Genomic DNA, 13,716 nt, shown 5'->3' on the forward strand with positions numbered 1-13,716 from the left:
GATCTCCCCGAGTCGTAGTTATATCTGAAAAAAAAAATGAAAAGAAGTTTTACGTCCTACTATTCCGCTCTTGATTGGGTTAACTGTTTAGGTTAGCCTTACTCAATGAGAGAATTTATGCCAGGGCAGTGACATAAGCTTGCCCTGGTGCTATTCTAAAACGAGGAAGGATCTTCAAATTGTACAGTCTGTAACACAACATCTTAAACCGCGAAAGATGGCTATTGCAGTCAAGGTATCAGGCGAAGTTTTTTACAAGATAAAAAATCAGGCGAGTTTATTGTACTTGACATTGTGAAGATATTAACACTCATGGTTTTGGTTAGTTGAAAGTTACTAATCTTGTATTCTATTTGATTACTTATAATTCGATTTTGGAATAAAATCAACCAATGAAAGTCCTTACAATTTTTATTTACGATTATTCTAAATTTGTGATGTTTTTGACAACAAGCACCCTGGACAACTTACCTGGGGTAGTAGGATATCGGTAAAGATTGTCTACCAGTAGATCGAATGTCGTCAGTTGATCTGAAATTATAACAAGCAGTTTTTTAAAAATGCAAATAGTCACACATTGAGATTCTTTTCATATTTTGACGTTCCTCATATTGACATACACATGCAATCTTTCATTGATTTTGTGTCACATCTGCGATCTCAGTTCATGCCCTTGACAGCGATGCAGGTCTGAAATGGCATGGAAAAGGCGTCTAGTCATTCAAATGGAACAATAAACCGCCCTGGCAAAATTCGTATATGACATGGCGATGTCCGTCTTCATTAGCCCAATCAAGTGCAGACATGTTGGAGCGATTGAATACGTACCCGTCTTTAGTTTTAGTTTTCCTACACACCACAAATAATACTAAGATAAGAATTAGTGGTATAAAAGCAGCCACTGCAGTGATTGCTGATATTGCCCCAGCCCAAGATGCTTTCCCGGTAGTTGTCGTTTCTTGCTCAGTTATTGTTTCTTGTTCAGTACTTGTTTCTTGCTCAGTAGTTGTTTCTTGCTCAGTTGTTGCTTCTTGTTCAGTAGTTGTTTCTTGTTCAGTGGTTGTTTCTTCCTCAGCTATTGTTATTTGTTCGGTTGTTGTTTCTTGTTCAGTAGTTGTTTCTTGTTCAGTAGTTGTTTCTTGTTCAGTGGTTGTTTCTTCCTCAGTTATTGTTTTTTGTTCGGTTGTTGTTTCTTGTTCAGTAGTTGTTTCTTGTTCAGTGGTTGTTTCGAGCCCAGTAGTTGTTTCTTGTTCAGTAGTTGTTTCTAGCTCGATAGTTGTTTCTTGCTCAGTTGTTGTTTCTTGCTCGGTTGTTGTTTCTGGCTCAATAGTTGTTGATTGCTCGGTAGTTGTTTCGACACTAGTTGTTGTTTCTGGCTCGATAGTTGTTTCTTGCTCAGTTGTTGTTTCTACACCAGTTGTTGTTTCTTGCTTGGTTGTTGTTTCTAGACCAGTAGTTGTTTCTTGCTCAGTAGTTGTTTCTAGTCCAGTAGTTGTTTCTTGCTCAGTAGTCGTTTCTGGCTCAGTAGTCGTTTCATGCTCAGTGGTTGTTTCTAGCCAAGTTGTTGTTTCTGGCTCTGTAGTTGTTTCTAGCTCGATAGTTGTTTCTTGCTCGGTTGTTGTTTCTGGCTCAATAGTTGTTGATTGATCGGTAGTTGTTGTTTCGACACCAGTAGTTGTTTCTTGCTCAGTTGTTGTTTCTACATCAGTTGTTGTTTCTTGCTCAGTAATTGTTTCTTGCTCAGTTGTTGTTTCTTCTTCGGTTGTTGTTTCTAGCTCAGTAGTTGTTTCTTGCTCAGTTGTTGTTTCTACATCAGTTGTTGTTTCTTGCTCAGTAGTTGTTTCTTGCTCAGTAGTTGCTTCTTGCTCAGTAGTTGTTCCTTGCTGAGTTGTTGTTTCTAGCCAAGTAGTTGTTTCTTGCTCAGTAGTTGTTTCTAGCCCAGAAGTTGTTTCTTGCTCAGTAGTTGTCTCTAGATCAGTAGTCGTTTCTAGTTCAGTAGTCGTTTCATGCTCAGTGGTTGTTTCTAGTCCAGTTGTTGTTTCTTGCTCAGTAGTTGTTTCTTGCTCAGTAGTTGTTTCTTGCCCAGTAGTTGTTTCTTGTTCAGTAGTTGTTTCTAGCTCGGTTGTTGTTTCTTGCTTAGTAGTTGTTTCTGGCTCAATAGTTATTTCTGGCTCAATAGTTGTTTCATGCTCAGTTGTTGTTTCTACACCAGTTGTTGTTTCTTCCTCAGTAGTTGCTTCTAGCCCAGTAGTCGTTTCATGCTCAGTAGTTGTTTCTAGCCCAGTTATTGTTTCTTGCTCAGTAGTTGTTGATTGCTCGATAGTTGTCTCTTGCTCGGTTGTTGTTTCTGGCTCAATAGTTGTTGATTGCTCGGTAGTTGTTGTTTCGACACCAGTTGTTGTTTCTGGCTCGATAGTTGTTTCTTGCCCAGTTGTTGTTTCTACATCAGTTGTTGTTTCTTGCCCAGTAGTTGTTTCTGGCTCGATAGTTGTTTCTGGCTCGATAGTTGTTTCTTGCTCAGTTGTTGTTTCTTGCTCAGTAGTTGTTTCTGGCTCGATAGTTGTTTCTAGCTCAGTAGTCGTTTCATGCTCAGTGGTTGTTTCTACCCCAGTTGTTGTTTCTTGCTCAGTAGTTGTTTCTTGTTCAGTAGTTGTTTCTAGCTCGGTTGTTGTTTCTTGCTCAGTAGTTGTTTCTTGCTCAGTAGTTGTTTCTAGCTCAGTAGTTTTTTCTAGCTCAGTAGTTGTTTCTAGCTCGATAGTTGTCTCTTGCTCGGTTGTTGTTTCTGGCTCAATAGTTGTTGATTGCTCGGTAGTTGTTGTTTCGACACCAGTTGTTGTTTCTGGCTCGATAGTTGTGTCTTGCTCAGTTGTTGTTTCTACATCAGTTGTTGTTTCTTGCCCAGTAGTTGTTTCTACATCACTTGTTGTTTCTGGCTCGATAGTTGTTTCTTGCTCAGTTGTTGTTTCTTGCTCAGTAGTTGTTTGTGGCTCGCTAGTTGTTTGTGGCTCGAAAGTTGTTTCTCGCTCAGTAGTTGTTTCTAGCTCAGTAGTCGTTTCATGCTCAGTGGTTGTTTCTACCCCAGTTGTTGTTTCTTGCTCAGTAGTTGTTTCTTGCTCAGTAGTTGTTTCTTGTTCAGTAGTTGTTTCTTGCTCAGTAGTTGTTTCTAGCTCAGTAGTTGTTTCTTGTTCAGTAGTTGTTTCTAGCTCGGTTGTTGTTTCTTGCTCAGTAGTTGTTGATTGCTCAGTAGTTGTTTCTTGCTCAGTAGTTGTTTCTAGCTCAGTAGCTGTTTCTAGCTCGATAGTTGTTGATTGCTCAGTTGTTGTTTCTTGCTCGGTTGTTGTTTCTGGCTCAATAGTTGTTGATTGCTCGGTGGTTGTTGTTTCGACACCAGTTGTTGTTTCTGGCTCAGTTGTTGTTTCTTCATCAGTTGTTGTTTCTTGCTCAGTTGTTGTTTCTTGCTCAGTAGTTGTTTCTAGCACAGTAGTTGTTTCTTGCGCAGTAGTTGTTTCTTGCGCAGTGGTTGTTTCTAGCTCAGTAGTTGTTTCTTGCTCGATTGTTGTTTCTGGCTCGGTAGTTGATAGCTCAGTTGTTGTTTCTTTTTCGGTGATCTCAAAATCTACGTTAACTGGTATTGACAACAATAACCCGTCATCAACGGACATGATCAAACTAAAGTTGCTTAGTTCAGCTAAGTCGTATCCTGCCCGCACTGAAAACTTCTTTGCTGAAAAAAAAAATGATGTATTTGAAAGTTGAAATGAATATTTAATTGATATAAATAAATGACAATATATAAAAAAAAATTACTGGAAAAATGTGACTAATGGACGCTTTCTATGCAAGAATATTTTTAAAATTTAGATATTGATGACCATTGTGACAAGTATGTAAATTTGAACTCACGAGTCGCATCGAAGGTGAAATAGGACGAAACGTTTGACGGGTCGTAGGTGATATGCAAAGTTAACGTATCACCATCAACATCAAATGTCTCTGCCGTGTAGATAACGCCTTGTGCATTAGATGCCACTTGTACGGGCGACGTTGGTACATTTACAAAGATTGGCGCTGAGTTGCTGGCTGAAAAACATGTAACATTCCGTTAGCTTTACAATAATAACTACTGTGGCGGGTGTATATAACGAGCCAAGGTATGCGTACTGTATCAGAGCCCTTGAACACCACTCTGCGACTGAGTTCATCAATATAGGTATTCTAATCGGAGAGTTCACTTGCCCGATGGGTTTCAACTATTTTTTTCTATTATCGATTGCTGGATCCTGAAAACAATTTCCATGCTAGGTTACAAAGTGCTTCATTACAGCGCCTGACCTTAAGTATGATTGTAGATATCAGGCCTACTAGTCAGTCTGCCGATTTAATGAAGTCTTTCTATGGTCTATTTCTATAAAAGTCTAAAATTGTGCAAGCCCAACCAAGAAAACTTACCGTTAATGCACAAGCCTTTGTAACACCACTGAAATGGAAGAACCAAATCTATGTCGTCTAAGGAATAGCTTTGCAGGATGGAGGGGCGTATAACTACATTCGTACATGTGGAAATCTTGTGATAAGTGCTAAGCTCGATCAAGATCTATTGACACGACTATTGGTTAGTACGATGATTGTTCTCGCTCATGTTCTCTTTTGACACAATTTGATTGTAGACAAACAGAGTGTCAGAAGTTCAAATCTAAAATTGCCATGGACAATTGAAATTTTAAGCCAAATCTTTTACATGATAAAGACTAAGATCTGTATGTACAGAATAATTCTGACGTAACATTCGGAGACGTCCACAATCAATAGTTCAAGAAATATATCTACAGACCTTGTTCGTATCGCAAGTTGAGTACTCCATAAACTCGACAGGGCCACACGTATTTCCTCCTTCATTCAAACAATAGGCAAGGTAACACATTTTGTCCGTGTCATTTTGATACAATTTCAATCTCTGAAAAGAAATACATGCTAAAATCATAATGCGTTGTTGAAAACTCTGAAGTAAAACCATTAGGATAACACAATCTAAAGAAACGTTATGCAGAGAAGTCACTCTAAAGTCAGACAAACTTTAAATTCATCCATTTGGGAAAAGACACTCTAAAGTTAGTTACATCAAGCACATCTGACGCTCTCGCGCACAAAACTCACACCGTGCGGACACAGCAGTTATAAGTCCTCACAATTTAGAGACAGTACTTTACGTGGTTAAGGCCCACCAAATGCAATGTTGCATATGAGGCAACTCGGTCACTACAGTCACACACTCTAATGCCATGCAGATAAGGCATTATCCGAACATCTAAAGTCACACCCCACAGATTATGGCAATCTCAGGTTACGTTATGCGGATAGGTCACCCTGAGAAAACAATGGGCAGAGAAGTCGCAATTAGTCATTTTGTGCTAGGAACCGTGCCATTTGCAGTTGAAAAACCTAAATGATACTGATATTTAGATCCAAATATTTTATGGCCCCTGAATTACTCACGTCGCAAAATCTCGAATCTTCACCTTTTAGCATTTTACATTGAGTGTCCTTATCGTAATACTGACCAGCTGTTTCAGTTGTTGTTACTACACCATTCCCGTAGCGGTTATCATCCAGACAGTCCACGTCGGCTCTGAAAATTATGAACTAAGAGTTGGCTAATGTGGACCCTTCATGTAAAATTAGGGAAAATAATTCCAGTATTACGGATTGCAAGACTTAACGTTACTAAATTTAATTTCGTCATTCTGTCAGATATCTTCACAATATCAAGGCATTGCGAACTTCTTCTTATACCTTTCCGCCTTTCTTGTATATTACGAAACGCGGCGACTTGATTGGATTGTACGTAGTAAATAGTCATTCATAGCCATTTAGGCATAATGTCTACATTCTTTCTGTCGAGGACTCTTAATGGCTGTATTCGCAAACATACAATCCAACCATATCACTACATTTACTAACTTCTGAAAGAAGGATTTCGCTTAAGTGGGGAGGGAGGGGTGCGGGGTTTCTACGTTGATTATTTACGAGTGAGACTCTAAACCTGTTTTGTAAACATCTTTACGCGTTAGTTCCTCAGTTGTACCAACCTTTCCACAAAATCTTTTATATCTCTAACAGAGCAGGCAGAAAATTGCCATGGACGCCTGGCCATTTCTGAGTCTGTAATCGAGCTAATGGATGTTGCCATGATGTACTTATCTGCATCATTGCATCCAACGGTTGTGTCGTGTAAGGCACTTAATCTACAAAATGAATTACACTGTAACAAAATAAAGGGATCAAACGAAGCTAGACACAAGACAAAACAAATCTGTTGATCAAAAATTCAAAGGAATATACTTATAGTTATACATATAACCATATGTTAGAGCCTTGGTTCGCAACCTATGTGTCGCAAAGCACTTTTCTTTGGGACGCAGACTTTTGAATGGTAACCATTTTTTGGCGGTATTATATAATTGCCTGTTTTGGCTCGAAATTGGCAGTTCAAATGCACACCAACAGCACCTCTACAATTTTTAATCAGATGGTCTGTGGTTCCTGAAATTCTACTAAAACTGAGCGTTTTATGACATTACTAATCATATATCATTTAATGACGATAAGTGACGTCATAAAACGATTGGTTTTTGTGGAATAAAGGAACCACAGACGTCTGATTAAAAACTGAAATGGTGCCAATTGTGGCTATCAGTGCCTCCGATACACATACAAATTTAGAAAACCTTTTTACAGTACCTTTAAAATCACGTGGCAAGTGGTAAGACATCAGTAAAGTAAAGTGGCCCTCCTAGGACGTCACAGGAAATCGATCAATTCATTACCGAGGTCGAATTTGTTTATGGAAACGGTAGAGAATTGCTTGAAAAAGTACTTACGCATGGCCCATTTCATGAGCACCAATGATGGCCGTCCTAGCGCCTTGCTGGTCTTCTACTACAGACGTACTTCCCTTCATCCGAACATTTGTACCCCTGAACACATAGGAATCTGCTATGCACATAATCTTGGTATAGGCAATTCCTGTAACAAAAACAAGAGTTTTATTGAAGTTTGATTTAAGTCACATTTTGGGAAAATTACTTTACATAAACTTTACGGCATTTGAAAACCTTGAATCATCCTCGCTATTCCATTCGACCCAGCTGTAAAGGTATTCTAAGAAAGATCAATGCCAAGAGGTTAGCAGCAGTTGGATAAAAGTATCCTTGTGAACTTAAGTTGTTGAATTCGCTATTTGGGTCTCTCAATCATGGTCACTGTATTCTCTAGCATGATTGTCCATGCCTAAAAAGCCGTTTGGAGTGTTTCTAACGGCAGTATCGATTACGGTTTGGGAAATTTAAGATTAGCCTTATTCAGCTGGATTAACAAGCGTGGAACACGTTTGCCTCGGGCTTGGGCATGTTAAACAATCGACAGTTGAAAAGATGTACAGAGTTGGATTATATCACCGATTATATTTCCATCATTGCACTCCACATGGCAGACTTTTCTCATTCTGTTTCTTTTATTTAGTTTCATACGTCAGTCGGTACAACAAAAGTTGTAACTATGTCTTCGTTTCGAATATCGCCACGCAGCACACATTGGCTCACACATTGACTGTATGATGGCGAAATATCGGATATATTGAACCCTACCTAAATTTCCGTCGCTTCCATTTTTGGCTAGGTTGTATCTGAAATTGAACATCATTCATATATTCAAATTATTGTAAATTTGGTACTTCATAAAGACATTTTCGTAGCGAGTACAAATCTTACTCCATTAATCATTTACGGAACGAGTCGAAAAATGAAACCAGGCGTTCCGTATGGTAAAGAATCTACGACGAGAATACCCTTGGAAAAGAGATTATCCATACCCCTCTTCTATGCGGACAGTTCCGTGGACAGTTGATAAGCAAGGGGTACTTTTGACCGTCCGTTGTAAAGTGGTCGGGTCCACAACGTTGCAAGCAGCATACCGACTTACCCAGTGAAGAACATGTAGTGGTCGCTTGATGGAAGTACGATACCAGGCGGAGGTGATTCCATCCAGAATTGAGTTGCGTTGAGTGCCGCGTCAACGTCAACCTTATTACCCTCTTTAAAGGGTTCGGTGTACGAGGAGTCGGCTCTGGTCTGAAAAAGGCAGTGTTAAAGAAGGATTAGGCTGATATATTTCGAGACCATGTTTCCTGCACAATCAAGATCCCTTCATTGTATACTACATGGCGTAATATTGACGGTATTGATATCACGTAATATTTTAATAGTTACCTCTATAATGATGAGACCGGAATAAACAATGTTAAAGGCAATTGTCCCGTCCACCTCATTGATATGGTGAAACCGAACCTTCATCTGCAGATAAACAAAATTATAAGTAAACTGGTAATTGGATTACAAGGAGGATGATTTGAAAGGTTATCCTGGTGAAAAGAGAGCAGGACGGCGACGACGAAGGGGAGGAAGAGAAGGGGGGTTTTGAGAAATAAGAGGAGGTAAGGAGCTAGTTTGGAGGAGGAGAAGGAAGAAGAAAAGGAGGAAAATAGGGGGTCTGTTGGAGGAGGATGAAGTTGAGAAATAGGAGGGGAGGAAGAGAAGGTGGAGGAGGACGGCGACGACGAAGAGGAGGAAGTTGAGGAGAGAGGAAGACGGGGATCAAGTAAGGAGAGGGTCTGTAGCAGGAGGAAGTTTAGGAGGTAAAGAGGTTGCTGGAAAAGGAGGAGGAAGATGAAAAAGACGGAAGGAGGATGAAGAAGGGGTACGGAGGGGCTCTGGGCGAAGGGGAGGAAGATGGGGGAAGAGGAGGAGGAAGTCTAGAAAGACGGGGAGGAGGATGTTGAGGAAGAGGAGGTCTGGAGGGGAAGGAGGAAGTTGAGCAAGAAGATGGGGAGGAGGTAAGGAGGTGGTCTGATGGAGGAGGAGGAAGAAGAGAAGGAGGGGGAAGTTGGGGAAGAATGGGAGGAGGAGAATGAAGTTGAGGAAGACGAGTCGGAGGAGGTTCGGGAAGACGGGGAGGAGGATGTTGAGGAAGAGGAGGTCTGGAGGGGAAGGAGGAAGTTGAGCAAGAAGATGGGGAGGAGGTAAGGAGGGGGTCTGATGGAGGAGGAGGAAGAAGAGGAGGAGGGGGAAGTTGGGGAAGAATAGGAGGAGGAGAATGAAATTGAGGAAGACGAGTCGGAGGAGGTTCGGGAAGACGAGGGGGGGGTCTGGTGGGGGAGGAAGAGTCTTACCGTCAACACCATGCAATGTGCAGTGAGGGGAATTTTGCCTCGACAGCTGTATCAGCCTTCTCTTTTTCGATTTCCAACTGTCGCTGGATCTTTAAATGGAAGAAGGAAATAAGTGGGAAGCCGAGGAGGAAGTTGAGGAAGAAGACGTGGTAAGGAGTGGGTCTGGAAGAGGAGGGAGAGGAAAAGAAGGGAGGGAGGAGAATCAGGAAGTAGAAAAACAAGAGGGGGTAAGGGGGCTGAGCAAGAGAAGGAGGGTAAAAAGGAGGAGGAAGATGGTGGTGATGAATTTAATTAGGAGAATGACGTAAACATTATTTAATATCTATCTATTATGCAAAATCATCGATCGCAATGTGAACACGTACCTGCTCCGCTATAAAAGCATAGTGATTCCTCATGTCGGCCTCAGCTTTGACTGAATCGTTGTTATTTCTCTCCAAGAAACTGAAAATCGTAAATTAATTGGATGACTTGTGGATCCACAAACAGAAAGAACATGAAAGAAAAGCTCCTGTATTTATATCAGATTTTTACTTTACTGGTTGATGTTTTGTGGATCGACTTCTTATGGGTTATTGATTTATGGATTGCTATTTGGAAGAACGTTTTGTTTTTATTCATGAAAAATAAGAGTGTGTACTTAGAAAAGGCTTGATAATCCGCTATAAGACAGGTTTCCACAATGTAGACTCTCAGTGATCTTTTGTGTCTATGATGTGCCTTGTGTTCTTCGTACATATCTGAAAAAGAATAAACACTTTAAGTACCGTTGCAAAAAAAAAGGAAAAAAAAAAATGTCCGTAATTTTCCACAAAAAAAAATGTATCAGCAAGTAACTGTTTAGGCTTGATTTGAGACCTTCGGGATGGACACCTAGGTTCTCTCATGAGAGAAACATCGAGAGTGAACTGATAAACACTATCTCCCTTATTAGAATAATTGTTACCTTGAAATCTTTGTATCAAAGTCTCTTGTCGAATTATTTCATGGACTGTTTCTGAAGTAGGTTCTATGTGCACCAACCGCAAACCAATTTGGAAATGCCCCTCCTGAAAAACATTCAGGAATGCCTTATATAAAAGTTGTTTCGTGATCATTAAAAAACAGGAGATTCAATACTTGCGATATCTATATGAAGTATAGCACATTTCGTGTTGACGCTCCGAGAGCGTAAGATTGCAAAAAATACAGAAAGGCACAAAGCTCTTTTTTTATGGCCTTTTGACCTTATGCTGTTACGGTATAATGGACGGAATGCTCACTATAGTATAATTACTGGACGAATATGAAGATCTTGTTACTAAAAGAACAGCTTTGGTACTGTAGTCGACATAACTGGCTTTATCCTGAAATATATTGAATTTGGTACTTTGAAGCTATTGAATTTGGACTGAGTGCGCCTTACACTCGTGTATCGAGGCCCCCATTTGTGATTTTAATTTCATGGTAAATTTGATGGTAAATATTGCCAGTAAGTTTTGAAAGTAAATTATCTATATATGCGTCTAATAATCGGAATTATACGTTATATTATTATATTACCTCTCTGGAATGAGTTAAAGGATAGATTTCACCTTCCTTATAGGCAATTGTTTTCAGAAGAGGTATCTTCCTTAAACGCAATACAGCCACTTCATGATCTCGTCGTATGCGGAATACAAGATTACTCGGCATTTTGGCCAGGGTACTCCATGAAGAATTTGTTTCTTTAGTACCATCTTCGACGAGGAGTTCTATAGTAACTTGCGTGGACGCTTCTGAAATAGAAATGACACTGACAATTCATTTCTTATAAATACATTTTAAACAAAAGACTCACTCTTGTTTTTTTTCTGTAAAATTGTGAAAATGAAATTTCTGTTTGAGGATTAAATTTTTAAAAGTACTGGAAACATATATACTTGTACATGTATTGTCATCTTGATCCATTATGATTTTTTATTTGTTATTGCTACAGCAACATAGCATTCTTATGATTTAAGACAAATATCCCCATGTCATTATTGTGTTTAATCAACCGGCCACATTGTTACATAAGATAGCTCGCCAGGTAAGGTAATATACGCCCACTGGCAGCTTTGATTTTGAATAAAAAAATATTTGGCAGAACAGTAACAATCACTAGTAAGAAATATTCAACATTCAGCCCTACACTTCTTTTGAACCTTTTAAGGCGATATTGAATAATATTACCAGGTTTCATCAAAAACTGCCAAGAATTGGGCCTTCTAGGGTGTTTACAGGCTAAAACTTGAACGCGTTTTTAAGAACAAGTTCAATAACTCATACTAAATATATTTTTCAAAATTTCAGATTTATAATTGGGTCCATCCTTAGGTGATTACAAACACTCACAAAGTTTTGTCAAAATCTGTCAATAATTGAACCTTCTAATAACGTTTACGAGCTAAAAATTGAACGCGTTTTCGAGAACAAAGGCAATAACTCATACGAAATATTTTTCGATTTTTCAGATTTTAAACAAGGTTCATCATTGGGTGATTACAAACACTCACATCATGTTTCGTCAAAATCCGTCAAGAATTGTGCCTTCTATATATAGAGTGCTTACGTGCTAAAAATTGAACGCATTATCAAGAACAAGGACAATAACTCATACTAGTTATTTTTCGATTTTTCTGATTTTCAATAGGGTTCATCCTTGGGTGATTACTTATACTCATACCAAGTTTCATCAAAATCCCTCAAGAATAATTGCGCCTTCTTGAATGTTTACGAACAAGGGCAATAACTCATACTGAATATTTTTCGATTTGTCTGATTTTCAATAGGGTTCATCCTCGGGTGATTACAAACAGTCATACCAAGTTTCGTCAAGAATTGCACCTTCTAGAGTGTTACGAGGACGGGTGGACGGACGGACGGAAATGGATGACGGCAATATACGCCCCCCCCCCCCCTCCCCATTTAAAAAAGGTATAAAAAGGTGTAGCAAAGGCATAAGAATTATCAATCTATTTAAAAAGCACTGTGTAAATAGGAAAATTTTGCGCGTAGTATTACATGTGTGCCCGTCGTAGTCTTATTTTTAACATTCAAACGCGGATAATTCTTGACACACATGGACTTGATGGTGACAATGAGCTGTTTCTGAAACTAGTTGAAGTATATTGATTCATGGTGATGCGACATTATATGATATCCTGCTCGACGGGATTAGATGAAAATTGAACTGATCATTGGCGGCTATAACAAACATATTGAATGACACAAACTTAAAGGGGCATTATGCAATTTTTTCACTATACAAATCGTCGTATATTATACCTGAAAATATCTTAAAATATGCATTTTATACGCTCACAAGAAATGTGGAGCCTATATTGGCCTATTCTTGACGGATTTAGACGAAAATTTGTAGAATTGTTTATTATCATCAAGGGTGCACCTTATTGAAAATTAAAAATAAACACTAAAATTCTTGCCCGATTTTCACAAAACTTGGTAATATTGTGAAGTATCACCTCAAAAAGTTCAAAAGAAGTGTAGGCTACGACTGAAGGTTTGAATATTTCACACTGGTGATTGTTACTGTACTGCCAAATATAATTTTTTTTTTAAATCAAAGCTGCCATTGGGCGTATATTACCTTGCCTGGCAAGATATCTTACTAGTGGTATAGTATATAGTTTTAATCATTTTGAGCAAGAAAAAAATATATATTCCAGTTAAATGCTCCATTAACTGGCTTAAAATATTGGTCTATGAGGCAATTTGGTTTTTTATTTTGAGGCCATATATTATATATTCGTAGGCCATTCAATATTCGTTTTTGATATTTCACCAATTTTAGTTACATAAAGTGACAGATTCAGAAACGTGAATTGTTCCGCTAAACTAATCAGTAATATAAAGATAAGACATTATAGAAATAGATAGTAGAATTCCTAGTTTGAGGTAATTTTGAAGGAATTATGCGACATTGCATTTCTATTACTTCTGAAGACTATTTACATATTTTCAAGACCCAAATCACCCCCGGAAAATGGCGAATCTCTCCCTTTAATCTCTTCTTTAAAAAATCAGTATTCATTGTTAAATATATAATTCGTTAAAAAAAAATGTATAGGAATTAATCATAAAAATTTCAATCAAACTTGAAACAGTTAAACTATCCTGTAAAGTACTAATTTGTAAATAAAATCTTCATCAGTACTAAAAATACTACTTGAAGGTTGTCATTGTATCTCCATAGTTCTTTATTTGGCCTTGATTGTGCGAACCACTTGAGTCAAAATCTTAGATATGATCAAGGCTCGTTCATCCCATGTTCATTTCAGTTCATCCCATGTTCAGTTCATGTTCACCATGGACTTACCTGTAGTCACTGTCAGAAAAAAAGATAACAACAACACGAATCGTAATATCCAAACCATTTTTTTATTGTTTTCGATAAAGCGTCTGGAAACCATTTGTTAGGAATATCGCACAAGCTGGGGCACTAATATTCTTGTATACAACATAAAGTGAAA

At 38.6% G+C, this 13,716-nt stretch overlaps 1 protein-coding gene across 1 annotated transcript; it reads right to left on the reverse strand.

Annotated features, from left to right (window-relative positions):
- Window positions 1-713: 713 nt before the first annotated feature.
- On the reverse strand, window positions 714-13,620 carry LOTGIDRAFT_162093 (hypothetical protein; the record flags this gene model as incomplete). Its single annotated transcript, XM_009058029.1, has 16 exons — window positions 714-3,724; window positions 3,904-4,080; window positions 4,450-4,477; window positions 4,832-4,954; window positions 5,494-5,626; window positions 6,087-6,242; window positions 6,879-7,023; window positions 7,644-7,681; window positions 7,978-8,126; window positions 8,265-8,348; window positions 9,589-9,667; window positions 9,864-9,963; window positions 10,170-10,272; window positions 10,486-10,569; window positions 10,766-10,980; window positions 13,563-13,620. The coding sequence occupies 16 exons, from the start codon at window positions 13,618-13,620 to the stop codon at window positions 714-716; spliced, it is 4,683 nt and encodes a 1,560-aa protein (XP_009056277.1).
- Window positions 13,621-13,716: the final 96 nt, after the last annotated feature.

Source organism: Lottia gigantea (assembly GCF_000327385.1).
Source record: "Lottia gigantea unplaced genomic scaffold LOTGIsca_32, whole genome shotgun sequence".
Classification (NCBI taxonomy): Eukaryota; Metazoa; Mollusca; class Gastropoda; family Lottiidae; genus Lottia; species Lottia gigantea.